This window comes from Metarhizium brunneum, chromosome 6, assembly GCF_013426205.1.
Source record: "Metarhizium brunneum chromosome 6, complete sequence".
NCBI classification, from domain to species: domain Eukaryota; kingdom Fungi; phylum Ascomycota; class Sordariomycetes; order Hypocreales; family Clavicipitaceae; genus Metarhizium; species Metarhizium brunneum.
In genome coordinates, this window is record NC_089427.1 from 1,568,301 (window position 1) to 1,593,933 (window position 25,633).

At 51.5% G+C, this 25,633-nt stretch overlaps 11 protein-coding genes across 11 annotated transcripts; 5 read left to right on the forward strand and 6 right to left on the reverse strand.

The window, feature by feature from the left end:
- Positions 1-655: 655 nt before the first annotated feature.
- cbk1 (Serine/threonine-protein kinase cbk1) lies at positions 656-2,908 on the forward strand (the record flags this gene model as incomplete). Its single annotated transcript, XM_066131540.1, has 4 exons — positions 656-1,374; positions 1,435-1,876; positions 2,036-2,125; positions 2,189-2,908. 4 exons carry the CDS (start codon positions 656-658, stop codon positions 2,906-2,908), a joined length of 1,971 nt encoding a protein of 656 aa, XP_065987682.1.
- Positions 2,909-3,103: 195 nt separating this feature from the next.
- css1 (Inositol phosphosphingolipids phospholipase C) lies at positions 3,104-4,614 on the reverse strand (the record flags this gene model as incomplete). The annotated part of the gene is made up of 2 exons (XM_014691026.1): positions 3,104-4,069; positions 4,138-4,614. 2 exons carry the CDS (start codon positions 4,612-4,614, stop codon positions 3,104-3,106), a joined length of 1,443 nt encoding a protein of 480 aa, XP_014546512.1.
- A 1,815-nt stretch (positions 4,615-6,429) lies between these two features.
- G6M90_00g098330 (uncharacterized protein) lies at positions 6,430-7,278 on the forward strand (the record flags this gene model as incomplete). The annotated part of the gene is made up of 3 exons (XM_014691025.2): positions 6,430-7,015; positions 7,128-7,180; positions 7,252-7,278. The coding sequence occupies 3 exons, from the start codon at positions 6,430-6,432 to the stop codon at positions 7,276-7,278; spliced, it is 666 nt and encodes a 221-aa protein (XP_014546511.2).
- Positions 7,279-7,890: 612 nt separating this feature from the next.
- Positions 7,891-9,396, reverse strand: PBP2 (PAB1-binding protein 2; the record flags this gene model as incomplete). The annotated part of the gene is made up of 3 exons (XM_066131541.1): positions 7,891-7,913; positions 7,975-8,842; positions 8,899-9,396. 3 exons carry the CDS (start codon positions 9,394-9,396, stop codon positions 7,891-7,893), a joined length of 1,389 nt encoding a protein of 462 aa, XP_065987538.1.
- A 1,516-nt stretch (positions 9,397-10,912) lies between these two features.
- On the forward strand, positions 10,913-11,977 carry G6M90_00g098350 (uncharacterized protein; the record flags this gene model as incomplete). The annotated part of the gene is made up of 2 exons (XM_066131542.1): positions 10,913-11,023; positions 11,090-11,977. 2 exons carry the CDS (start codon positions 10,913-10,915, stop codon positions 11,975-11,977), a joined length of 999 nt encoding a protein of 332 aa, XP_065987660.1.
- Positions 11,978-12,213: 236 nt separating this feature from the next.
- On the reverse strand, positions 12,214-13,647 carry G6M90_00g098360 (uncharacterized protein; the record flags this gene model as incomplete). The annotated part of the gene is made up of 1 exon (XM_014691022.1): positions 12,214-13,647. The coding sequence occupies one exon, from the start codon at positions 13,645-13,647 to the stop codon at positions 12,214-12,216; it is 1,434 nt and encodes a 477-aa protein (XP_014546508.1).
- Positions 13,648-14,353: 706 nt separating this feature from the next.
- dut-1 (Deoxyuridine 5'-triphosphate nucleotidohydrolase) lies at positions 14,354-14,957 on the forward strand (the record flags this gene model as incomplete). Its single annotated transcript, XM_066131543.1, has 2 exons — positions 14,354-14,609; positions 14,680-14,957. 2 exons carry the CDS (start codon positions 14,354-14,356, stop codon positions 14,955-14,957), a joined length of 534 nt encoding a protein of 177 aa, XP_065987671.1.
- Positions 14,958-15,252: 295 nt separating this feature from the next.
- G6M90_00g098380 (uncharacterized protein) lies at positions 15,253-16,394 on the reverse strand (the record flags this gene model as incomplete). The annotated part of the gene is made up of 3 exons (XM_014691020.2): positions 15,253-15,832; positions 15,894-16,224; positions 16,280-16,394. The coding sequence occupies 3 exons, from the start codon at positions 16,392-16,394 to the stop codon at positions 15,253-15,255; spliced, it is 1,026 nt and encodes a 341-aa protein (XP_014546506.2).
- A 1,041-nt stretch (positions 16,395-17,435) lies between these two features.
- Positions 17,436-19,462, reverse strand: epp-1 (Endopolyphosphatase; the record flags this gene model as incomplete). The annotated part of the gene is made up of 2 exons (XM_014691019.1): positions 17,436-19,219; positions 19,291-19,462. The coding sequence occupies 2 exons, from the start codon at positions 19,460-19,462 to the stop codon at positions 17,436-17,438; spliced, it is 1,956 nt and encodes a 651-aa protein (XP_014546505.1).
- A 3,967-nt stretch (positions 19,463-23,429) lies between these two features.
- G6M90_00g098400 (uncharacterized protein) lies at positions 23,430-24,140 on the forward strand (the record flags this gene model as incomplete). The annotated part of the gene is made up of 1 exon (XM_014691018.1): positions 23,430-24,140. The coding sequence occupies one exon, from the start codon at positions 23,430-23,432 to the stop codon at positions 24,138-24,140; it is 711 nt and encodes a 236-aa protein (XP_014546504.1).
- A 322-nt stretch (positions 24,141-24,462) lies between these two features.
- On the reverse strand, positions 24,463-25,621 carry adh (Alcohol dehydrogenase; the record flags this gene model as incomplete). The annotated part of the gene is made up of 3 exons (XM_066131544.1): positions 24,463-24,554; positions 24,621-24,716; positions 24,769-25,621. The coding sequence occupies 3 exons, from the start codon at positions 25,619-25,621 to the stop codon at positions 24,463-24,465; spliced, it is 1,041 nt and encodes a 346-aa protein (XP_065987621.1).
- Between the last annotated feature and the right edge of the window lie 12 nt (positions 25,622-25,633).

The following is a 25,633-nucleotide window of genomic DNA, read 5'->3' on the forward strand; positions in this document are numbered from 1 at the left end:
ATCAGTAGCATTCATTCCATTTGCCCGACCCGTGGGCTGTGGAAGTCAACTCACCCGCCTACATGCCTATCGACGCATTTCAGGAATAAATATTATCGAGGTGGGTTCGGCAAAGACAGTCAGCTCTTGACATTGAAGTCGTCGTTGAGTGCCAGGCAATATGCTGCCGAAGCTGTTGAACAAGCGCAGTAGTTGCCCAGTACTGGACCCAGCAGCTAGACAGATAACAGGACCACAGCCAAACGCAAAAGATGGAGAGCAAACCGAGTTGAATTCACCCAAGAATCGACCTGGGAGTATCAAAGTATTGTCCGAGATACGCAGTGCTATCCGCGCCATCAGACAAACCACATACAATTGTACGTGCCTGCCCCCTTTTCTTGACATAATGGCTGACACCTGCCAACAAAAACTAGGCTCGGATAATTCCAACATCATTGAATGGAATCAAAGGCGCTCTTCATCCCCAAATGCGGACAGAAAATACGTCAGCCATGGCGTGGGTGGGATGACACCAATTCCTTTGCACAAAGGCAGGGGTTCGTCACCAAAAGCTCTCGCGAAGCGGCTCAGATTTGAGAACTTTGGAACTTCAACCAATGCAACAGTTGTCCTTCGAGGCTCTTCTTTGCGACGGCGGACGTCTCTGCAAGCCATGCCAAGCTCTCCCTCCTTGCCTCTTGGCGATGCTGTTAGCTCGATTTCCTCGCTGGGTACTGACAAATCGTCCGTCGTTGGGAACAACTCAACTCGGAAAACATCTGTGGATTCTAGGGTTTCGCAATCAACTTCCAACAAAGCAAGTCCGAAACGACGTCGGAGCCGTAGGCATCCGTGGTCCAGATCTAGTCCGGATGCTGGCACCTTGCAAACCATCGACGAGGGGCTATATCAACCACAGCCCACAATCCTCACTGTTGAGAAGGCAGCAGGCGCCAAGGTGTATCTTGAAACTTACTTCAATAATCTTTTAAACAAGCCGAACGCTCGGGCTGCTCGCCAACAATATCTAGAATCCCAGCTCTACTACAGTCCGCATTTGGATCTAGATGAAAAGGATGTCATCAGACGATCATTTTACTACCAGGAGACGTGCCACTCAAGAGAGACACGAGTAATGACAATAAAATCTCTTCTTTCTCTCGATCGTCAAGACCTTTCCTACGCGGAAAATTATGACTGCCTAAAGGTGCTTGGCCGAGGCAGCTTTGGGGTTGTCAAATTAGTACGTGAAAAAGCTAGTGAGGCGCATGCGTTTCCTCGGCAAGTTTATGCAATGAAGATCATACGAAAGTCGGAGATGCTTCGGAGCTGCCAAGAGGGACATTTAAGAGCAGAGAGGGATTTTCTTGTCGCCTCAGAAGGTTCCAACTGGTTAGTGTCTCGAGTTCCCAGCGATTTCAGAGGCGGTGCCATGCTCACTAACCACGACAGGATTGTTCCATTGGTAGCCAGTTTCGATGACCTGACAAGTCTTTACTTGGTGATGGAATACATGCCAGGTGGAGACTTTCTTGGTCTATTGATTCGAGAAAACATACTTCCTGAGTCAGTGGCAAGATTCTACATTGCTGAAATGATTCTGGCGGTTGAGGAAGCGCATCGACTCAAGTTCATTCATCGTGACATCAAGCCTGACAATTTTCTGATATCGGCATCGGGACATTTAAAAATATCGGACTTTGGGCTCGCATTTGACGGACACTGGTCTCATGACCTTTCATATTACAACTGCCAGCGTTACTCTTTGTTGGGCAGACTGGGTATCCGTGTGGATGGCGACGCAGAGGATCGAAAGAAGTCTGCCAATATTAGTTCACAGATACCCTGGCTGCAAGCAATGAAGGAAATTTTGGACCGCCACGAACGGAAGAGTGTAGGAAACGAAGACGATTTGCCTAGCCTTCTGGGCTAGAGAAACAGATGCGGCAACCGTGTCTCAGCGAATTCTGTCGTCGGAACGAGCCAGTACATGGCACCAGAGGTGATCAGAGCTTGTAAAGGTTCTGAGTATGATGGAAGGTGCGATTGGTAGAGCATTGGCATCATTCTATATGAGTGCCTTTATGGGCATACCCCTTTCTTTGCCGACGATGGTCGAAAACAGACGAAGAGCAACATCTTGGTAGGTTTCGTCCGAGTTCCCCGAGGTTCAGGGACCAAGAATTTCTGATGATCATACTCCTAGGATCACAAAAAGATCTTCTCGTTCCCACATCGACCTTTGATTAGCGATAAATGCAAGGACTTGGTATATCGGCTGATTCAGGACAAGGAGCTCCGGCTATGCTCGAGGCGGTACCAAATGAAGGATCGCTGCCAGGTTGACAATAGACGATACACGGATATCTTTGGAAGACATGTCTTTCCAGATGATGCGGAAGATATCAAGTCTCACCGCTGGTTCAAGAATTTTCCCTGGGACCGTGTTCATGCCATCAACCCACCGTTTGTGCCACACATAACTAGTCTCGATGACACTCATTATTTTGACGAGTCAGATCCTTTTACAGAGCCCATGGCTTCCTCTGAGAACGAGACAGTGGACCCGACACCTGATCATATTCGTTGGGTGCTGCGAGAATGCCGGCCTGTGGTTCAAAATTTGGCGATCGAGCTGATTGCAACCCCATACGATTCGACAAGACTGCGTAGTGCTGATCGCAGAATTGATAGAACTTTCAATATCTCGCCTGAAGAGCGCAAGACTCTCAAAACATTCATTCGTATGTATGGAAGAAAAGAACGCAAGCGACCCAGAGACATATTATTGCGAGATCAGAGCACCAAAACATTGGCCTTGGACGTGAGAAAAAAGACGGCATTCATGGGGTACGGGTGGCGTCGGATGCGTCCCGGGGGGTACATAACGCCAAATTTGGGGAAATACGAGATGGCGGAGCTCTAAACTCAGCGAAGTGTTAACAGTTGAAGGGGGGGAAGCGCGAGCAACTCTTAGACGAGTATGGGATCCGAGTATGAAGACTGAGAAAATGAATTATTGGTCGCTGGACCATAGTATTATTAGTATTATAGAATATTATTCCTTTTTCTTCTCCCCTTTCAGCGTATAACAGAACTTGGTAAGTGGTATGACTACACCTTAAGATGACCCGCGTGAAACGGCAGCGGCCCTGGCATTTTGGACCTCCCATTCAAATTCTTTGAGACCACGAATCTCGCCGGAGAAGAACAATAAAGCCAGGAGACCGTCTATAACACCTGTGGCCAAGCCTAGACTGGCTAACAGCATGAGGAGGAAGGAAACAAAGTTGCGCGGACTGAACCACACAGCTACTAAGCAGCCAATCCAAATAAGTACAGACGCGTAAAAGTGAAGACCACGCCAGTATCGCTGCTGCCTTTCTCGAGAAGCATACTTTTTCGTCAAGGCGAGAATCTCGTCATAGTCGGAGAGGGTGAGCCTGCAAGTATGTTCTTCATTATAGCGAAGCTGTAAGTCATGTTCGGTGGGCTTTTGAACAGCACCGCCAGAAAGAGTGTGCCGTTGAAGAGTGGCCCGGACGCCAAAGTGATCAGACAGGGAGCAATTCAACTCTGGGTGGCGACCTGTAATTTCTACAGCAGCAGATTTGACTATCCAGCCTGTTCCACCGGAGACGTCGCCTGTTGATGCGAAGACATAGTCTATGCGTTTGCCCTGGGGGTCTTTTGTATGAGGATCCACGGGGCAGGGATCGTGCTTGAGCTTCTTTTGCTCTTGTTTGCTCCATCTCCACGTGTTATAGACTGTATCACTGGCTGCTCCGTTGACAAGGAGGTTGTGCTCGGCTGTAGGGACGGGGAGACCGCGAGCCTTTTCTTCGGCTTGGTCCGATGCCCCGATGGAACTGTCAGGGTGGAGGATACGCCACGTATCCCGGATGGGGGCGCCGGATGTGATGATGCGGTAGGCGAGGGAGAGGGGGATCATGTTGAAGTCACCAAGGGCGACGACCAAGTGCCCACGGTCAGTGGCACCGCGGACCAGTTTGGCGATGTCCCATGCCTGGGCGGTTCGGTGACAGAGATACGAGTCATTAGGCTCGCTTTCATAGGGAGCATGAGTCTTTCGTACCAAGGTTTTAGTTATGCAAAAGGCCGAAAAAGCTTGTCATGGATGATTTTGCCACTTACATGTGTGTTGAAGACTTCAATGATGTCCTTTCTACCTGGTCCGTATCTCACCTTGGCTGTGGCAACACCCTTCCCGACATACCAATCACCTCTCCAAAAAGCGGTTGGCCGTCCGTTCAGTTTGTAAGGAAACATGGAACTCTCCTCAATAGGCCAACGACTTAGGATGGCTAAACCACCCCCAAACGCACCACTGTGATAGAACTTTCCATGAGGTAGAATGGCCCGCGTAGCGTCTCGGATGGCACGGTAATCGTCCTGAACCCAGCATTCTTGGAGACATACAATGTGAGGAGTCGGCTCGAGTGCAGCTATATGTCTACCTATTTCGGCGAGGCGAGGAGTGCGAAGGGCCGATATATGGAGGAGGCCCCAGCAGTTGAGGGTCAGGAGGGTGAGTTCTGATGGAAGGGTCGGATCCACGTCATTTTCAGTGCTGTGCTGCGCTTGGCCGGTCTCAATATTAGCCAAGGGCATTGTGAGCCTGTTTAATTCAACTACCGCTTCCGTAGGTTTGGCTTTGATTCGTATTGAGTGTTGGGTGGAGGCACTGTTGAGGCTCTCTAGGTTGATTGGTGGTGAGAAATGGTTGTTGACACGTGACGAAGTAAAATGAGCTTTACAACGGCAATCACGATGGGAGCAATTGCTTGAGCTCAGCTAAGCAGATAATTTCTTGTACCTTTTTTTTTTTTGCTTTTTTCTTTCTTTCTTTTTCTTTGGCCAAATACTCTCTCGGATCTGCAGTACGGAGTATTTTCCCTCATATTCTCGTCCCAATGTGCCTTGCACGTCCCAATGGATGCTATGCTAAATAATGAAGCTGTCACTGTCTTTGGTAGCTCACGCGACACCGTCGGTCTTGCGATTGGCAGGTCCGATCCGAAGGCAAATACTGTACATTTATGTATGTGGTCTCGACATCTTCGGTGAAGATTCGACACGGGGTCCTCATACGAGACTGACACTGGCACTGAAAGACGCGGTGACAAGGGAAGTTAGAACCGAGCTCTATACACCGCAATAAAAACCAGCCTTGTCGTCCTTCTCAATGGGGGACCTAGATCCGATGCAAGCGACAAATTGAGAGATTTGCCTGCCGAGTTCGGCACTGGCATCCGCCAGAAACCGACCGACATGGGAACATGGCCATTCTTGCTCCACGTACGGAGCTTGGTGGATGTTTTAAAAAATTTGGTTCACGAAGCGAAGGCCTGGGCGCAGCAGGCGTTTGTTGTGCATCCCCGCAAAGCTCTCCTCCGTTGCCGGACTACCTCGCCGTACACCGGGCTTGGAGGAACCACGGAAAAGTGGCCGGCTTCAAAGGCTCAAGGCTCAAGACCCAAGGCTCAAGGCTCTATCTAGTTCGGAATGCCCCACTTGGCCAGATCGACAAATGCGATACAGATCTGGCTTGACGCTATTCGCTCTACCGTCTTGTCAGTGGCTGCCTCGGTTCCGTCTTCCCTTGTGCCCTGCGCCTCCATCTCCTGACATGTAGCTGAGGAATCACGCCAGACCTTTGCGTCCTTTGTCCCACCACCCAGTCTTGCTGGCCGAGATCCTGGATTCCGGCCTTGCGGAGGTAGGGGCTTTCCTTTGTTGTGTCAACATATGGACCACGGGCCACGCCAGATTATTGTTATCCCTTGTTCGGTCCATGTTTTTGTAAAATTTTCATGACACACGTTACACCTTGACGGTATGCCACGGTTCTAGAGCATTCGGAGAAAACTGGATCGGACTTCCTTCTGCCTTCGGGAGCCGCCCTGGACGTGTGTCGACTCGCCACCCACGACAAAATACTGTGGGTAGGGAAAAGGCTCAACTGGTTGGTCCCTTTTGCACCAGACTTCTGCAAAGGACGCCCCATAGTTCCCGATGTCCATGCCCTCCCCCGTTATCGCTCCTGTGGGTGATGGTCCATGGCTTCTTGCGCCGGTGCCTCCAGCGTAATATCCGGTCCTGTGCCCACCGATATAGCCGCCGTGTAACAATAAAGCTCTCTGCTGCCTGCCCATCTTCTCCTCCGCACTATCCCCTACTCTTGCGAGGCCCTATCCATTGACTACTTATTTCAACCGGACATCAATTCCAGCAACCTGACTTCATTTTCCACCTCGATACAACAGACATCAATATCATTGTTGTTGTTGTTGTTGTTGTCGCTAAAGACGCCCCAAATCGCGCCGCATTTGCGAACCAACAGTCCCCACTGTCGACGACCAGCCGTGTATAAGACCATAATATCCCGAATCTGCCTCGCCTTGATTCGCCGCTACGTTCTTCAAAATGAATCATATTATAAAACAGAAAACGACCTCCTCGGAGCTCATTCAGATCGCCACTTTAAAATTTAAACCGTCCCTTCAACAGGGAACCGAGCTGCCTCTTTCATTTCGCGACGTCTGCCGACAGCTTCAGGCGGTTCCCGGCGTATCATCCACATATTTTGGCCAGCAGATCGAACGTCCCGGAACTTGGACTTGGATCATTCGCTGGGCTTCTCTAGCAGCGCACGACGCATTTCTTGCCTCGCCCAGTTTTACGAATTGGATTGCTTCGTTCCGTGCCGTAGTGGAGACGTATATCTTCTGGAAGGCCTTGGTCCGTGGGAGTCTAAGTGCAACATTAAATGCTCCCTGCACAGAGGTCTTCACGGCCTACGGCACATCCGACACCTGGCTCGAGATGCGAATGAAGCCCTTTGCCGACAATGTCGATGCTGCCAATCTTCCAGGACACCACGGCTCATTTTACGGCCAGTACGACGTCCTCATGCATGATTCGCATGACGTCCCCGAGGGGACTACAGTAAGCATGATGCTCGGCTGGGACAGCAAAGAAGCGCATCTAGCCGAGCGTGGCGAGGGCAAAGGTGAGTTGCTCGATTTCCCGCAGCATGTGTGACAACGCTTACCCCGGCCTCGCCCCCCGGACTGTCCCGCATGTTGTGCGACTGGAGAACAAAATGCTAACCGAATATCTAGTAATCGACAAAAATATTCACTATACGAGAGAAGAGAGAAGATCGGTCGACATGGTACGTTATTCTCTTAAATCCGATTGCTACAAAAGCCAAGATCCCGCTTCGGCTAACTGGTGTTTCTCAAGTACCACGTCAAACTAAACAGGCTTTGATTGGCGGGCGGTTATGTCTCATGATTCTCATTCTTTTCTATATATTCTCACCATTACCCAACCGCATCACCCTGTTGGATATCATCCTGAACTTGAGCGTTGAATTTAAACAATACGCTGGGCTCTCTGCCAGCCTCATGCCCCGTCTATGACTATGCTTGAAGATACTTCTATTGGCGACCGCGACAGTCGCGTCAAATCATCATCACCCTACACAACAAACCCTGCGGAACGCATGGCAGTGCAACTGTACAGCTTTTTCCAGTGAATTTCAAAACTCCCATACGTTAACGCGATCAACTCAAATAGATTCGACTGCGCTATTGAACAAGTACTTGGTGCAGCCCACACATTCACAGCCCATAAACTCCCACGTTTTGATCACCCGATCAACACGCTCTCTTCTCCGTCCTACGACCTTGCTCGTAAAATAAATATGCCATTACACACCACCACATCTCATGCAGCACGACCGGCCAACTAAGCCGCACCCCTAGTCCGTCACAGGGCGCACATAAACTAAGCTGATACATGCCAAGAAGTTCCTTGCCTGTGTTGTTCCAATGAACGTCAAGGTTGTTGTATGACTTCGGGTTTGCCATAATTTGATAATCAAACTCGATGCTTCTCCGATTCTGGAATCAAAAGTTAGAAATACAGACCGTGAAGTAAATTGATGGGAAGTAACGGCCATACCGAGTCTCGAGTAGAGCATATACAATGCCATACGATTGCACTCCTCCGTACCCGTGATGGTGACCAGTCGCTCGTTGCTGTTGTCTTGAGGCTCATTGATTTTGATCACACTACCACTGATTTGCCGAATTTCATTAATCTTCTGGCCACCCTTGCCAATAATAGCGCCGACCATGTCATTGGGAATGAAAATTTGCTGCGTAAGAGGGCCACCGGGCATGCCATGCTGCATGGGTGGGCCCTGAGGGCCGCCATGAGGCTGGGGACCAACATGAGGAGGCATATGCTGCGTGGCATGGGGGGCACCTCCATAGGCTGCTTGTTGACCTCCATACTGCATAGGCATAGCGGGATTGGGAGGAGCAGCGTTATGCGGGTAGTGTGGAGGGTAGGTAGCCGGAGGCATGTGGTGAGCCCGTCGATCCTGGTGGCGGCCGTAGTTCTCTGGTCGTCCATAGTGACCGGAAGCCGGCTGAGGCGAGTAAGGGACAACTTGCATGCCACCGGGGATAGAGCCTGCCGGGGCACCGCTGCGTGTGGCATATGCCGAAGCGGCTGGACCACCGAAGCGTTCGTTAAGCTGCTCTAGCAGCGTGCTCCCAACATAGTATGTGGCGATGTGGACAGCATCCGCAACGCCCATTACAACAAGGGATCGCTCGCTCGACATGGGTAGGCAGGAGTCAGAGGCATTGAGCCGGGCACCGGAAGCTTCCTGGATCTCACGAATTCTAGCACCACCCTTACCAATGATAGAGCCAATGAGAATGTGGGGGATCAGGAGACGTAGGGGATATGTCTTGGAAGAAGCGGTAGAGGCTTCACCAAGCGGCTCGTTGTTCAGCGTGCGAATAATTAAGCCAAATGCCTAGGAGAAAGTTAGCTCGGTGCCATTGAGACGGGAACAAGCTCAAGTGGACTTGCCTTGGCAACAGCATCTACTATTCCGCTGACTGTCAGGATTCGCTCAACAGCACCCTTCTGGTAGTCGCTGACGGTGCATTTGGCATTCGACATTTTCCTAATGTTAGAAACGTTCTCGCCACCTTTACCAATGATTGTGGCGGCTTCCGGACTCGAGATGACAGCTCGAATGTGAATCCAAGATGTCTCGTCGTGAGCAGCAGCAGAGTTTGCCGCAGCGTCGCTCGATGCCGTGACATTGGATGCACCAGCGGCCTTCGTATCGCTGCCTCCGTCTGTTACAGGAACATCTGGCTGATCTGACTTGCTGCCATCTTCGTCTCCGTTCTTGTCGGCGACGTCAATTGTGGATTCGCTAGCTTCCCTCTCTTCATCATTCTTGATGACCTTATCCAGTGCTGGGCGCTTCGCGTCGGGTTGGTCCGTGGCACGGGACGGCGAGGAAGCCTCCTCCAGAGGACGCTTCGTCGAGGTTGGCTGGGGCGGCGAGGCAGACATTTCTTCTCCCCCTTTTTTTTTATTATTGGTTGACGTAAGATATCACAAGCACCCAGGAATTCTAGGCGGGACTGTTCTTTTGGTAATTGGCAAATGATGAGAGATTTTTCAAGATCTCTCTGCTATATTTAACGTCTTTTATCTACACTCAGGGGTTTTCGAAAGGAAAACGTGCTGGTGTAGTGACGAGAATCGCTGGGGTCGGAAAATTTTCTGCAATGCTCGTGATGTGACTGGATATTTTGGCTAGTGTCGCGAGGGCGAGGCGAGTATGTGGACGTGGACGAGGACGTGGACGAGAACTGAGGGCGCGGGCCAAAGAAGTGAAAAAGACGGGCTCAGGATGTGGTAGAAGTGTCTGTCTTCCTGACGGTAACTGATCTGCAAATGTATAAAAGGAGGGTGCCGAAACGCCAGGGCTTTCCTTGGTGAAATACTCCTAGATGACTGTGGAGGAGAAAGAGGAGGGAGGTGCGATGATGGAAGTTGCTTTGGCTGGTAAGAAACGGAGTGAGGTGAAGCGATCGACTACTGGGATGAAGGTTTTCTCGCAAGCAGAACAAGGAAGAGGCAAGCGGTGAGCTCAAACCAAACCTTTGTTGGCCACACTTCAAAGTTAATAACCAACGGACTGATATCGCTTGGCAGATGGTCGTCGTGCGGAGGACGCCGCAAGGAGAGGGAAGTCGACAGTGGGATATGACCAGAGTGTCGCAAAAGGAGGGCGCAAATTGAGTCAGCAGGCGAGCATGGAATGTGCCAGTGCGCGGGGTGAGAATGGGTCGCAGGGAAAAGCGAAGATGGAGAAGTGCGGTCGAGGCCGTCAGGACGGTTGTCAGATATGGGACGTATGCACCCCAAGATGGAAAGACTCTCGGCCGAGCAGGAAATGATGGTCGCTCTGTCTGGAGGCGTGTCGCGAGAAGTTGGGAGAGCAAAGAGTCAGCCAGGGCCCAGGGTGGAGAAGAAAGAGAAACCAGCTGTGTGAGGTGTGTGAGGTGTGTCACGTGGGAGCTGACCTAGTGATGGGTTGCACGAGCGGCAAGCTGCACCGAGTGATTGGCGAACATGGTGAACGCCGGGAGCCTGGCTGTTGATGAATGGATTGACAAGATTCTATTTTGAGCCATTTCACCTTACTGGGGGATCTTGAATAAAAAACCGGCCATGACCTGACTTGAAATGCGGATGTCGGCATGAATAGGAGGCAATGGTAATTCTTGCACCTCATCACAGCTGGCCTCGCATGAGCCCACCCACATAAGTCATACACACTGTATGTGATATGCTGTCATTGGACCTACTCGCCGCAAACTCACCTTCGGGCGTACTGTGCCGCAGTAATTGATCCCTTCCCAATCATCTCACACGCTTCCTTTTTTTGTAAACGAGGTAAAACCCTGTGACTTATATAAGCTCATTGGCAACATAGCTGCCAACGACCAACGCGTGTGCGAGATGCTCGCCCGCTCACTCACCTACTCGTCAACTTCCCACCTGCACACCATAAACAGCCATGGATGACGGCTCGCGAGCCACCGAGGCCGACGTCTACGCGGCAAACCTGAGTTTCACCCTGAAAGAGCTACAACGCAAAGTCCGCGACCACCAAGCCGATCTCGATAAAGTGAGTTTCAGACGCGTTATTCGCGCTCCCTCCACGATGCCCTCACTGACTCTCAAAAACCACCAGAACCGGTCCGCGCAAACAGAAGTCTCCCTATCACCAGAAGACCAAGCCACTGTCATAAAAACCGCTCTAGCAAACATCAACACCACATCGGAGCCCTTCCTCCCCTTCCCCGGCTCCGTCCTGCCCGCGCTCCTTGCCCTCCGCCGCGCGCACCAAACCATCACCGAGTCAAGGGCGTACCTGGAATCCCACGCCTCCGAGGCAGAGCGTGAACGCAAACAGCTCGAGTCTGACCGCACCAACCTCAAGGACCAGCATCTCCTCACGGATGCGCTCACGTCGAGAATCGCAGCCCTGCGGCAGGAACTCGTGGCTAAGGCTGAGATGAGACCCGAGGACAGCGCCCGCGAAAAGATGGATGAGCTGCGTGCGAAGACAAAGGCTTACGACAAAGAGAGGAAACAGCTCATGAGGGCGTTGCTGGACTTTATTGACAATCAGCTTGCTCCCATGCTAGCGGCTGAGGAGCTGGGCGGTCCTGTGGTGGGGGATGTTATGGAAGTTGATCCTGATGACTTGGCGGCCGGGTTCAACGCCCAGGGGAAGCTGAAGAAGTCCAAGGGTGTTGGGGAGGATAAGCGGCAGAGAAGGATAGATGAGATTTGGGGAGCGGCGGCCGGAAGGACCAGCGGCGGCGGCGGCGGCGGCGGCGGTAGAGTGGATGGGGAGGAGGAGATCCAGGCGGCGGGGAGGGAGATGCGCGAGTTGACCGAGGAGTTATCAAATAGGTTGGTTCAGGCAAAGGGGGATAATTCAGCATCGTATGTGGTGCTGGAACGGGAGTCGGCGGCGGCGAGGTTCTTGGTGCGGAGCAAGGTTGCGCAGTTTCACCCCAAGGATGCCAACAGGCTGCGGCTGATTGACTTTGGAAGAGACTTGGAAAATTAACCAGACTGGTGTTTCTACATGTAAATATTCAAAACATTATAAGCTCCTATCGCCATTACCGGAGCGCGTGCGATGCCCAGATGAATGCGGATGAGATTGCAACAACAAAAACGCTCAAGCCTCTTGTCCCCCGAAGTGTACGACCATGTATCCCACAACACAATAAATACATCATCTATATCACCTGTTCCTCTACTATACCCTCTTTCGTTTCGTCTACATGTGAGATCAACCGTTCACCACAGATTGAACGCGGCAGGCTCTGGCTCCTTCGCGCCATTCTGTCCACTCTGTTTTCCCGCCCACTCACTTGCCCGTCTACGCTCATCAGGGAAATCCTCCAGTCGAGAGAAGGCCAAATCCAATTTCCTGTCGGTGACGGTGAAATGCTCCGGCACATTACCCAAATCCTCGAGTTCGTAGTACACGTAACAGCTCTCCCACCAGGCGTCGCCCCGGATAACATGTCTTAACTGACAGCCTGGGCAGGTTTGCTTAGCAAGACCGCCGTTCGATTGGTCCTTCTTCTTGGACTTGGAGTATTTCTCTGTAGGCGGGTGATCTGAACCACCGTTCTTGGACTTGAAGGGTTTATCGTTGAACGAAGCTTCCCTCTCTGCCATTTCGAATTTGGGCTGTTGCTCGTCGGCGACAACTGCGTCTTGCTTGACCTTCTTTGCCTTCTTGGACGGGTTTGCCGAGTCAACTCCATTCTGTTTAGCTGTGTGATTTTGAACAAGGGGTTTCCGCGTCTCGACCTCCACGGAGATTGGTGGCTCCGGTTCTCCAAGCGTTGTGCCACCGGAAACAGAGGCCGAAGCGGGTGTGGCACCAGACAGGTCCTTAAGATAGGGCTTGTCATCCTGTATGCGCATCTTGTACTTGAATTCTTCGACGATGTCAAGCACCGTGCCGAAGGCTCGTCCAGGGGCCCCATCTAGCTTGCGAGTCCACGCATCTACCAAGGGCTTATCAATTGTCTGGAAAGACTTGATCAGGTCCTCGACTGCGACAGCCTCATGAAACGTTGACGCTTGGAGTCGATGCAGTTCGACGGCGGCCAGGGCAATGGCCTCGATGAATACTTGCTTGTCATCCGTAGGCTGAGCTCTCAAATTGATGTCAAATTGTCGCTGAGCAATCGACGCCCTTTCTTCATCCGAGGGGGGGTTGATTCTCGACCTCAGACACAGGATCATATCACGGGGCGTCTCTGCTCCATCTAGTCTCATGTAGGCACGGCATCTCTCAGGGATGCTTCTGTAAATGATTTTGTACAGCTTTTGAAGACCGTCTTTGGCGGCCGTGTAACCAGCAAGGTCGCTCAAGTATTTAGCAGTGTCCATGCGGTACTGTTCATACAAGACATCGTATTCTCGTGTAGAGAGAGAATGAGCATGCCTCGCCTGCTCAACCCGCAAATCGTACACCTTGTCCGTCTCGTACTGCCCTCTAGCCGGAAACTGTTTTAAGTTGGGTCGTTTCGGGACGGTAGGCTTGATGGGTTCGTTCAGACGGTGGTCTTTGCCGTCGGGATCGACATATTTCCAAATATCCAAGGCCCTTGAGATGGCGGTGACATCGTCAAACCAGGCTGGCCAGTCCGTACGATCTCCGAGGAAGGCGATGGACTCGAAGGGCCCTTCTGGTATCGGGATTGTGAGAGCCATTGCAGCGGGTATGCAATTGACTCAACTGCACTTGCCTGCTCACAGGCGAAAGTTGATGTGCCTTGACAATTTGGAGATCTGTATCGCCAACCTGGACCAGGCCTGTGGATGATTTGGTTTTTTTTTTTTCAAACAGTGGGAGGCAAAAGGCACTACCAGGCAGTTAACCAGGTCAGGTAGCTAACTATCGCGGTTGATGCTATAATACACCATGGAATATTAGTGTATACCTACCTAGGTAGGTGCTTAATTGGCAAAATATTCTGCCAAACTGTACGGAGTACGCCTGGACCAGGGTGTTTTAGGGGGGCAGTGGACGATAACCCACTTGTTATGCATCTGGTGCTGCACAAGACTGTCGACGATGTTCCCAGAACCCAATTGATATTGGCCACCGCCCACGCTTCCCAGTGACCATAGCGGCTAGTGCTATCATTGGCCAATTCCCCCAACTAAAGCTGGCTGGGTTGGGTTTCGTCTGCCGGTTGGCTCTGGTCAATTTGACCTGTCAGCCGGGTCTGCACTCCACGTCGCGCGTCGTCCCAGCAAAGTCGCGTCTCCCTCGCTTCCCAACCCCACGCCCTTAACCAGACAGCTCAGCCGACATGCGCGACACACCAGAATAGTCCATTAAATACCGACCATTCTTCCTTCTCACCCTACCAACATCCAATTCATCTTCCCCTTTGCACCTCTCCCACCCACAATGTCTGCCGCCCCCGAATCCGTCGCCGCCGCAACCACCTCACCGCCAGCCAAGCGCGTCAAGACCGATCTCTCCACCATGGAGGCCCCTCCCGCATTGCAAGTCAAGAAGCTCTCCGACAAGGCTCGCCTACCTACCCGCGGCAGTGCCTTTGCCGCCGGCTACGACATCTACGCTTCCAAGGATACCGCCGTCCCTGCGAGGGGCAAGGTCCTCGTCGATACAGACATTAGCATTGCCGTGCCCGCCGGAACTTGTAAGCCCACCCTCATTCTGGAGACCACGGCCCAAAAATTCCTTGAAAGCTAATTTAGTCCTGGTGACAGATGGCCGTATCGCCCCCCGTTCAGGACTGGCATCCAAGCACTTCATTGACACCGGCGCCGGCGTCATTGACGCCGACTACAGGGGCCAAGTCAAGGTGTTGTTGTTCAACCACGCCGAGACCGACTTTGAGATCAAAGAGGGTGATCGTATTGCCCAGCTGGTTATTGAGCGGATTTATACCCCAGAGGTTGTGGAGGTGCAGGAGTTGGAGGAGAGTGTTCGTGGAGCCGGTGGTTTCGGCAGCACTGGTGGATTTGCCAATGGCACTGCTGCTTGAAAATGGAAGAGTTTCCAGGAAGCGATCGATGGCGCGCAGGAGATGAGGCGAAAAAGCTGAAATGAATAAGTGCCTCTGGCAGCCCATCTTCCACGATAATGCATGATGATTATTTTCCTTGGTTTTTAAAACTAAACTCATAGAGAGCTTCACCTAGAGTCAAGAACTTGCAATAAAACACGTCACGCCCAATTCGTGAACTTTGACGCGATGAATGTGTGAATTATAGCGTGGCTTAATGCATACGCGAATCTATGTCTTTCTTCGCTCTCTTACTTGACTATGTCCCCCAACTCTAAATTTGCTGTGCTTTAAACTGCACGCCAGGACTCCTCAAAACCTCCAAATTCTGCACCAACTGCAACTCCGAAGCCTTGGACGTGATCTGCCGCTCCCCCTTTCTATTCACTCTTTCCTCCTCTGTCAACCGCGCTCTCGTCCTTTCAATTATACCCGGCATAGCGTCTCTCGTCTTGGTCAATACTTCGTGCATACTGGCCAATACCTTTTCTGCAGCTCGCGCCAGCGGCAACTGTGCAGCAGACACAGTATCGTCACTTAACCAGTTTGCGCGATTGATAAGCCCCGGAACGGATTGCACCGCCTCGCGCATCCGGGCTGTTACGAGAGCTCCAAACATATCGCCCGTGCCGCAGAAGTAGCAATCAATCGAAGGGAAGGTAATTTTGAAGAGGCGTGCTTTTCCAATTGATGTCATGCTTGAGCCGATGACGGATAAGTGCGAGGGCGGTTGTCCTGGTGGTGAGAAGTTGACAGATGTGATGATGACGTGAGGGATGCGGTACTTGTCATGGAGGGCTTGGATAGCTGTGTTGAGAGATTCCATATCAACAATTTTGACTTCTGAAAGAAGTCTGAGAACATTAGGTTAGCAACGGGTTGATTATAGTCGTCAAGATTGAAGCCAAAACATACTCGGCCTCAAACTGATTCGGCAGAATCAAGTCGGCATGCTCGATCAGCTCCTTGTAGGCGGGAACAACATTCTCGGCGACATAAATTTTGCCATTATCGCCCATTACCGGATCAAGAACCCAGAAAAAGTTCCCTGGCGTTCCCTTGTTCTTGTTCTTGAGTTCCTTGGCGATGTTCCCTACCGAGGCTACGGCCTCCGCTCCGGGTATGTATCCCGACAACATCATGTCGAAGTCGTCTAGATAAGACTGGCGCAAACCATCGTACAAGTCTGTGATTTCTTGGGCAGACACTGTTGTGCCCGTCCACTGCCTATACCCTGTGTGGTTGCCTTTACGACATTAGCAAACCGATGATGAAACGACAGGGGGGGAGACCATATGTACTGAATTGAACGGTGTTTAGGGCGGCAACGTCGTAGCCAAGCGACTGAAGAGTGAAAACGGCGATTTTGTTTCCAACATAACTAAACGAGAATATCAGCAGGCTTGTCTCTTCCATTGCCGCCGTTGGTGATGCATGCGGGGCAAGAAAGCCAGCCAACTCTGCCACCACCTACCCAGATACTACCTAACGACGGATGAGCAAGTCATTTCCAAGCCAAAGTTAAGTTCAGGGACGAGAACATACATGGCTCGCAACGGCGAGGACCCTCGGGGCTGGCGCAGGCGCTGAGGCCGTCATACTCCCGGATCCTAGTGTGAATTTGCAACTGCGAACTGGTGAGGCCTTGAGACACAGTGTCTGGTTGCTCCGATAACGGTTATTTAAGAGTGGCAGAGGCCGCGTACGCTGAGCAACGTGCGGGTAACCTAAGCTGTCCCACCAAATGAAAGCAGCGAGATAGGGTGAGGTTCAGGATCACAGCCGTGGTTTTTTTTTTTTAGGTTTTTTCTCGACTTCTGAGGCCTGTAGAGTTGTTTCCTCGAAATGTGCAATCAATGGATCACTTGCCTCTCGAAGCAAAAGGCGCATGTCCGACAATGGACTTGCCCCAGACCTATTTGTCAGGTGCTGGAAAGTGGGCACTAGGAAGGAGCGCGCTAGACATGGGAGCCGCTGCAGGCGTCTGCCGTTTCCTTTAACTTGGGTGGCAACATGCTCAACGTCGTGACGTCTGGTTTGTAGATGAATAGTCCAAGGGGCAACAAGGAGAGAAATGTGTGCATGTCGTAGGGCAATCACGTTCGAGCCCGTACCACACCACGTGCCGCCCCTCGATATGAGTAATTGTACGGAGCACTCCGTACCAGACCTACATATGTACCTGTACCTACTACGGTGCTACGTAACTGGGACGCCGTGAGGTCAATTCTCTTGACAACAGAATGCTATTGTTTTGCTGGAAATGTTGCTTACTAGCTCGGGCACCTACACACTTCTTAATTAATCAAGTTGTAATCACCATTAAAGTCATCTATCATAACACCCGTACATATATGCAATGCTCAAATCCAAAATATGTGGTCAAGCAGCCTCTCCAAGTAAATGCTACAAACGCCATGCATGCCATGAAATAAGCAAAATCTCAATCAAATGTCCCTACATCTCTTCCAAATCGTCTTCTGACACAGCTGAAACAAAGGCAAAGTTGAGCCAGTGTAGCCAAGTCTTGTTCTTCTCCTTGTTCTTCTTCTTCTTCTTTTTCTTATCCGCATCTATGTCACCACTGGCCCCATCACCTTCTGCAATCTCATTGTTTTTGCTGCGCTGACCCATGCGGTATGCCAGATGCAGATAGCTTCGGACGGTCAAGTCCTTGAGTTTGAACTGTTTGTCATCGAATGTGCTGTACTCGACCTCGAATTGGAATTTGCGTGGTTGAGCTGGCTTGTGTATCGGTTTCTTGTCACCGTGGTTGCCATCATGCCATTTAGATCCTTCGACGCCGTCTAAGCCAGGTTGATCATTGTTGATGTGAGTGAGGTTGGCAAAGTATTGAGTGTACCCTGTCAAGGTAAACTGCTGTGGGTAATAGGCTGGCCCAGGTAGCGCTGTTTTGGGAGGATCGTCTGGGATGATCAAGTTTGGGTCCTTGGGCTTTTGTTTTCCCTCCTTTCCTTTCTTCCCCTTCTTCCCCTTCTTTTTCTTTTCAATGCCAACGAATCGCAGCTCCAAATTCTCAGTCGACTGCACTTTCTCCGTTGCATTCTTTTCCTTCCAAACAGTAGCATTTTCCAGCCCAGTCACGTTGTATTCGAAAACTCGCATGGTTGGAAAGTAATTGGGTACCACACTTGGACTGATGAAGGAAAGCTGATATCGTTCGGCATACTTTCCCCCAATCTTCTTGAAGCCATTCTTCTTCTTTTTCTTCTTCTCAGTATCGACCTCGGCGTGGTCATCCTCTTCATTAAGCACTTCAATGGCGGAACCAGGAATGTCGCCCCAAATGTCTCGCAGCTCTAGGAGGTAGTCCTCTTTACCTTGGGCTGAAAGCTCGGACTCGTTGATCGACTTTCGAAAGATGCTACGTGCGGCAGGACTCTGACCCGCTGCCACATCCAAGTCGATATCCTTGGTGTCGCTCAGAAGGAAGTGATCGATATTCATGTGGCCAAATAACGAGGCGATAACAACGTCCCGGTACTTTTGAAGCCATAGGGTATATCGCTGCCAGCAAGTTTCATCCCAATTCTGCTTGCTGTCGGTTCTTGCGGGTGGGACGTGACCCATAAGGATAGCTTTCGTGCCCGTCTTTCGCATAAGATCCAACTGCACCCGAAGCCATTCCATATGCTTGTACCCGGGCTCGGACGGTAGCGCGCAACCATCCACAGCAGCATTACGGTCAAAGAAGTACATTGTGTTGAGACTAAAGACTGTAAGCTTTCCGGGGATGACGTCAACATGGAACCAGCCGCCGAATTGGAAAGAATGGCGCTGCTCCTCCGGGATGAACCGATCCCAAATCTCCCCATAAGCGGCGAACCAGTGATTAGGGCCAGGATACATAATGTTGTGAGGAAGAAAATCATTGTTTCCGAATGTCGGTATTATGGGAACCTCAAGCTTCCCCTCAGGTGAGCTGAAAGTCTTGATGATTTTATCAGTAACGACCTTGTTGCTATCGAGGACAGTCTTGTCGGTTCGCGGATGCGCTTCATCGCTGTCGTGTCGCGCCGTGTCGCCTGTCCATATTACAAAATCAATGTCGTCCTTGATATTCTCTTGTATCCATTGAAAGGTGGCGTCCACGAGGGAAAATGGCGAGTCGCAGTCCGTTTTTTCTGCTCCATACGTCCCAGCCATGCCATTGCCGCGATGGCACGCGATACCGTCTTCGGTTGATGTGTGAGGCTTGTAAAACTCATCAGGGTGAAAGTCTGAATGATTCTTTGTGAGTAAATGCTGGTCGCCAGGAAAGGCAAAAGAGTGGGATGGGACGGCAGCGAACCTGTTATATGCAGGAACCGACCATTGAGCTTGCGTGACTGTAACTCTTGATGCGGCTGCGACTCATATTGCAGGGTCTTTTGGGGCAGGTCGCCCAAAATTGGCGACGAAATGACGCCACAGCTCAGTGCCAGAAATGTCTGGGCTTGCAGCCAAAAGGCTGGACCAGGCATGGTGGCGCCTAGTCACGGGTATCAAAACAAGGCAAGGCGTATTAAAAAAAGAAGAGAGAGAGAGAAAGAGAGGGAGAGGGATCGTCCTAAGATCTAGAGCCTAGTACAGCGCATAAGAATTTATGGAAACGGTTCGAGAAGACTGCCATCAACCAGGTTTATAAGATTCGTTGACTCCTGCGAATAGATGAATGTCAGGTAGCAATGTTAAGATGGCGCAGAGAGGTCATGCGAATGAGCCGGGGAGTCTTGGTAGAGACGGCTCAGTGTGAGTCGTCTCGGCCTCCAAAACCGAGCGCCTGATCCTGTGGTTTGACGAAGGCCAAGGGGCGGGTGGTTGCGTCGGTGGTGGACAGAAAATTCATCCAGTCGGGCGAGTCGGCCTTCTGACGCTGTATTCGTTCGGGTGACGTAAAAATGGGCTGCAGGTCCCAAGATCAGTGTGGGTGCCCCAGCAGCACGCGAATGCACAAAGCAAGGGCAAAAGCCTGAGGGGCACAATGGACTGGTGAAGTTGAAGGGGAGGCGAGAGTTGCAAGGTGCAAAACGCAAAGCGCAGAGAGAACTATCCGGTGGGAGATGAAAGATAATATGCCATGTTCGTTCACTCAGACTCATGAGTCGTTAGTAGCAAGCTAGCAAGAGAATCTGGGGCAAGTGCATCCGATGCGCTTTCCACTTGCCGCTTCCCACTTCCCATGGCCCTAATAAATTCCAAAACTCCAAAGCTTGAACCACCAAGCTATCCCAAATCTGGGCCCGGCAACTCGGACAAGCCATTCTTAGAGCATCTCATGCTCCTCACTCTGGCTGCAACTATACTCTTCTCGGGGGCCAAATCCAAGCAGTGATTGGTATATTCGGCTCCACACAAATGGCAAGTGTCTATTCTGCCACTCCATGTTACCATCACGGGCCGCCCGCCGATCGTGGATGGGCCAATGTTCATGCATCACCGCCAGCACGTGCGCCAGTGACACGGCGTCGAGTTGTCAACTGGTGCAAATTCCCAGCAGCCGCCGTCTCGGCGACTGCGACAGCGCCACCGCGAATAGGAGGGCATGGAGGGGCACGCGACCTCGTTTAGGCTCACCAGACGTTCAATGTTTCCACACAGTCACCCACGCATGGCATCCGCCTCGGACGTCAACGGATTTCAACACCTTGATGGACTACAATGTGTCATCCTCGGCCCCCTTCTGTGGCGGTGAAATGCTGGTGATGGTGCGTTGCTGCTCGCCTGACCATGCGCGTTTGCTCAAGTAGCAGATGACAATCTTATAATACAGTGTGTTGAAGAACATGATTTGCTCATCCAAGTTTCCACTAGCGTGTTGGCAGACATCTATTTTGCGACATCAACAAAGGTACAAAGATGGGCCGCAGTCTTTCATTTCACGCGGTAGAAGCGCTTATTTCGATTCAAGTCTCGAACCCGTATTCCGGCCATCCTATTTCACACTCCGACATCTAATGGGTAGCTATCTACCGCTCAACGCCCCGCGATGGATAAGGCTCGGCGTTGAATAGTTTCGTAACGGTATCCAAGTCGTCGTTAGCCTCGGGGCCATTCCCAACGTCCCCGTACTTGAAGACCTGGCTCCCCATATCTTCTAACACCCTGTGGCATGTTGGTCCTGCATTAATCACTCTTTGGATTGTCTGCCTTGCTGCGATTGAGGGTTCGTGCTGTCTAGGAAGAGTGCAGAAACGTGGGTATTAAATCGTCTTGGTGGTTGAGTATTAGTCCTATCCTTCATTGACAAGAGGGATTATGCATTTTGCAGCTTAGAAAGCTCCCATATGCCCTCACAATCTTCTTCCGGTGCTAACACTGGGACTATGGAGTGGTACGCCTCCAAGTCGTCTGCCCCAACATTATCATAGACGAGCATCCAGGAGCCAACTCGTCTGTTGGAACTGAGCGTATAACATTGGTATTTGGTTTCAGTGAGTGGCGCCTTACATTCACTTTGAGGATAGAAACAGCAAGCATCAAACACAACCGGACTGGCCTATCATACGCATTTTGTTACCCAGTTCAAAATGGTCTGCTATGAAGAAGTGTACATCTGACGTAGAGGCTAGTGCCCCGAAGCCACTTGTAGTAGGAACCAAAACGCGCAAAAGGAGCAAATAGCCTAGGAAGATTCATTCTCGCTCCTAACCATGCGTCTCCCTTGTTCTTGAATGGGGGCTTGACTGAAAGACGATCTCTCAGTCCCTTCGGACAGGTTAACAACGATCCTGCATGTAGTGGTCCAGAAGCACACACCATGAGGCTCGACAGAATTTCTTGACATCTTCGTGGCAGCCCTGAATGCGAGTCATCCATGTTAATACAATTTCAATATCTTATTTCTTCGAGACAGGGAGGGCCAATCTTAGATCTATAAAGTAGCCTTATGGGGCATGCGTGCGACAAAGATCAGTATCCATTTGTCCCAGAAGCTCATCAAAATATAAAAATGAACTAATATGAAGTAATTTTGTTCCACAACCGAGCCATTGTTTGGCGCGAGAAACCGAATAGGACCTGTCACATGGCCCCCTCCGTTGTAGTTCTCCGCCTTGTTGGTCTTCTTGTTTAATTTCTAGTCAGTACGACAACTCTCCCCCTATTGTCTTTCAAAAATAACATTCATTCCAGGTTCGATATATAAGAGACAAAGCATGGTGGCAGACTCAACCCTTCCCTGGCCATGACAACTTGCTCCCTATGCCACAACCTGATTGGCCGCTTGCAAAACTCATCATCATGATCACGCCATGAGATATCCCCAAGCTTTCAGATGCGAGCTATGACTTGATTCATATCGAGTACGTCAATGAACATAGAGGCCATTGGGCGCGAGGAAGCATTGGGTGTTTGCAGTCGAGAACTTTCCTTCAAGATATGGCTCGGCACACCAGGAGGTTTTAAAGACTCGCAGTTCGGCGTCCAGATATTGAGGCATTCAAAATATACTCCTTCATATCCTCTGTTATCCGAACCTCAATCCCTGCTTCCTGCAGTCGTTTCATTCCATCATTGCAGCGAACAAATGTACTTGGCTCGCGAATGCCTACGTACACGGAACGTACAACATCCTTAAGCTTCAAGATTCGCTCGACACACGAAATATTCCCGCTCAGCCTATCATTGCAAGGTTCCATAGTCGTGTAGAGCACAGTTCTTGCAGGCAGGACATGACGGATATGATCCTCAGCATGAGCCGGCGGCAGGTTGTGTGCTAGGGCAACTTTGATGAAGCAGCATTGCTCCGCATGTGTATTGCCTTGGTCGCCTACTGGGCTAGGCCTTGCAAATGAGCTCATCAATTCAATTCACCGTGTCTAAATAAAGATTAAAACCTCATTTAGATTGTCCCAGTATAATAGCAAGCACACGTGTGGTATGAGAGGCAGCGAGATATCACGGTTGGTCAAGCTCCTGAATACGACCTTATCCGTGAAATGGCCTCGAAAGATCCAACGTCGCTACGGCACGTTGGCCTACTTTCAAATGTATTTGCCAAGCTGCCCAACACAAAAGGTTAAATTGTATCCGCCATCATGGTCATCAGATCCTCAACTTCACATCAGCTCACATCGCCGCCAACACAGCCCACAAACCGCCAGCCGTCAGTCAACCACGGGATCTACGAGCTTTAGAATCTCCCAGGACAGAGTTGTGAAACCTCTCACTGACTTACACCACAGTCTTTCGATTGACCCCCGAGCTCCGGCACCATGCTTTTTCATGTGGAGGAGGGAGGTGGTGTGGCCACCGCCACCACAAACGATGCTACCAGCCGCATCGAGACCATGCCAGTCGACTTGGAGATGATATGATGCATCACGCCACTGCCATATGTCACTGTAATGCCCTACGGTACATGTATTTAAAAGGAAACGGGCTTCCGCACAAGAAAGCTACACACACTCGCCGCCGCCAAAAGATTCGCAGCTCTTGCAAGACCTGACAATGGACCCCAACAACAAGCCAGCGCCTTACCAAGTCCCCGAGCTTTTATTTCACACCATCCTCACAGTAATTGACTATAGTCACGACGCGTCCGGGGCCAGCCGTACGACATTTGTGCTTGGAACACACGGGACTCTGGAGGCGGCGAAAGCCTTTGCCGCCCAGTCCCTCGAGACGCTCAACTTCAAGCCCGACGACTTCCAAAAGTACAATGTGCGGTCTTCGGGCGAAGAGGCTCCCGGCAAGACTTGGATCCACGGCGATGGCGTCCTAGCCTTTGCCCGCTCCTTTGACGGCCAAGAGCTTCGCGTGAGCATCGACACCACGCCCAACAATGAGTCCCTCTATGCGAGCACAGAGGACGGCAAGATGAGGCTTCCCGAAGGGGCGCAGTTTTTGCACTACATGGTCCAGACCATGGTGGACTACAACGTCGATCGGAGCGGCAGCCTGCAGCGGACAGAGATCCAAGGCGTCTATGTTCATCGCGCGGACGCCTGGACGGCCGCGCACAAGTGCCTCGACCGGTCGGGGTACGCCGAGTACGACTGCCGGGGCGACGCCGAGTTTGTCGAGCAGTGGCCGTTTGGCGAGAATGTCGCCGTCCATGCCGTTTCGGAGACGGGCCAGAATTACCTTGTTGCGGTGAACACGCCGCCCCAGCACAAGCACGACATTAAGAGGCACGGTCGGAAGAAGTCTGCGTCGTGAGGAGTCGTCTTTTTTCTTAATGGGTGTAGGTGGTTGGCCGGCTGGGAAACTGCGCCAGAGACCAAACGTTGACCGTGTTGGACTCGAGAATCGTCCTTCGTGCGTCTTGCTTGAATCCGTTGCCGAGGGGGGGGGGGAGACGACATTTTTGAACATGCACGCGGCTTGGGACCGAGGTTGAATCTGGGATACGCCAATAAAATGGATGCAGGTAGTGTTTCAATCTGAATGTTTCTTTTTATCTGACGAGACAAATTTTACAAGAATATTTCAGTGAATAACCATGTGATCGACTATGGGGTCCGGACGTAGGAGATGGAAATCACTCCATATCGATCAACACCTTGAGTGCCCCGGTCTGGCCTGCCTGGCCGAAAGTCTTGTATGCTTCCTCCATCTGATCAAACTTGAAGCCTATTCAAAACGTTAGCACGCAAATGCCCTGGTACGTGTCTAGTCCAGACTTGAGGAGAGACGCACGATGTGTAACCAGCCGCGCCGCTCTGAGCTTCCCCGACTCCACCATTCTCAGCAGCATAGGCGTCGATACTGTGTCGACCAGTCTTGTTGTGATGGCTTGAGACGATTAGCAGGTTTTCGCATCTCCCCCGTACTCGGCCAGACTCACAAATATTCTTGTCCCACAGACGGTCCAAGAAAAGATCGGCTTTGCTTCCGTGGACACCGACATTGGCGAGCACTCCTCCAGGAGCGAGAAGCTCCTGGCATAGCGCAAACGTCGCCGGCACTCCAACCGCCTCGATTACAGCATCGCACCCCTTGCCGTCTGTCAGCTGCTTGACACGCGCAACTGCATCCTCGGCCTTGTTGTTCACGGTGGCTGTCGCGCCAAGTTCCCTTGCCGTCTCCAGCCTCTTGTCATCTATATCAAGGACTATGATTTTGGACGGCGAGTACATCTGCGCCGTCATCAGCGCCGCCAAGCCCACGGGTCCTGCTCCCACCACGGCGACGGTCGAGCCGGGCTGGACTCTGCCGTTCTGAACACCGCATTCAAGACCCGTGGGGAAAATGTCACTGAGCATCACCATGGCCGCATCGTCCACACCGGCAGGGATCTTGTAAAGGCTAGAGTCTGCGTGGGGAATTCGCGCATATTGCGCCTGCGTGCCGTCAATGGAGTTGCCTAGGATCCAGCCGCCGGTCGTGCAATGGCTATACATGCCCCTGCGACAGTATTCGCAGGCGGCACAGCTCGAGATGCATGAGATGAGCACGCGGTCCCCTGGGGAAAAGCGGGATACAGACGATCCCGTTGAGGAGACTACCCCGATGCCTTCGTGGCCGAGAATTCGTCCAGGTTGGCATGTTGCAACATCGCCCTTCAGGATGTGCAGGTCCGTACCACAGATGGTCGTCTTGGTGAGCTTGACGATGGCATCGCTGGGTAATAAAATTTCAGGGTCTGGCTTTTGCTGGATAGAAACGGAGCCGGCGGCGCTGTACACGAGGGCTTTCATGATGGTCAAGTT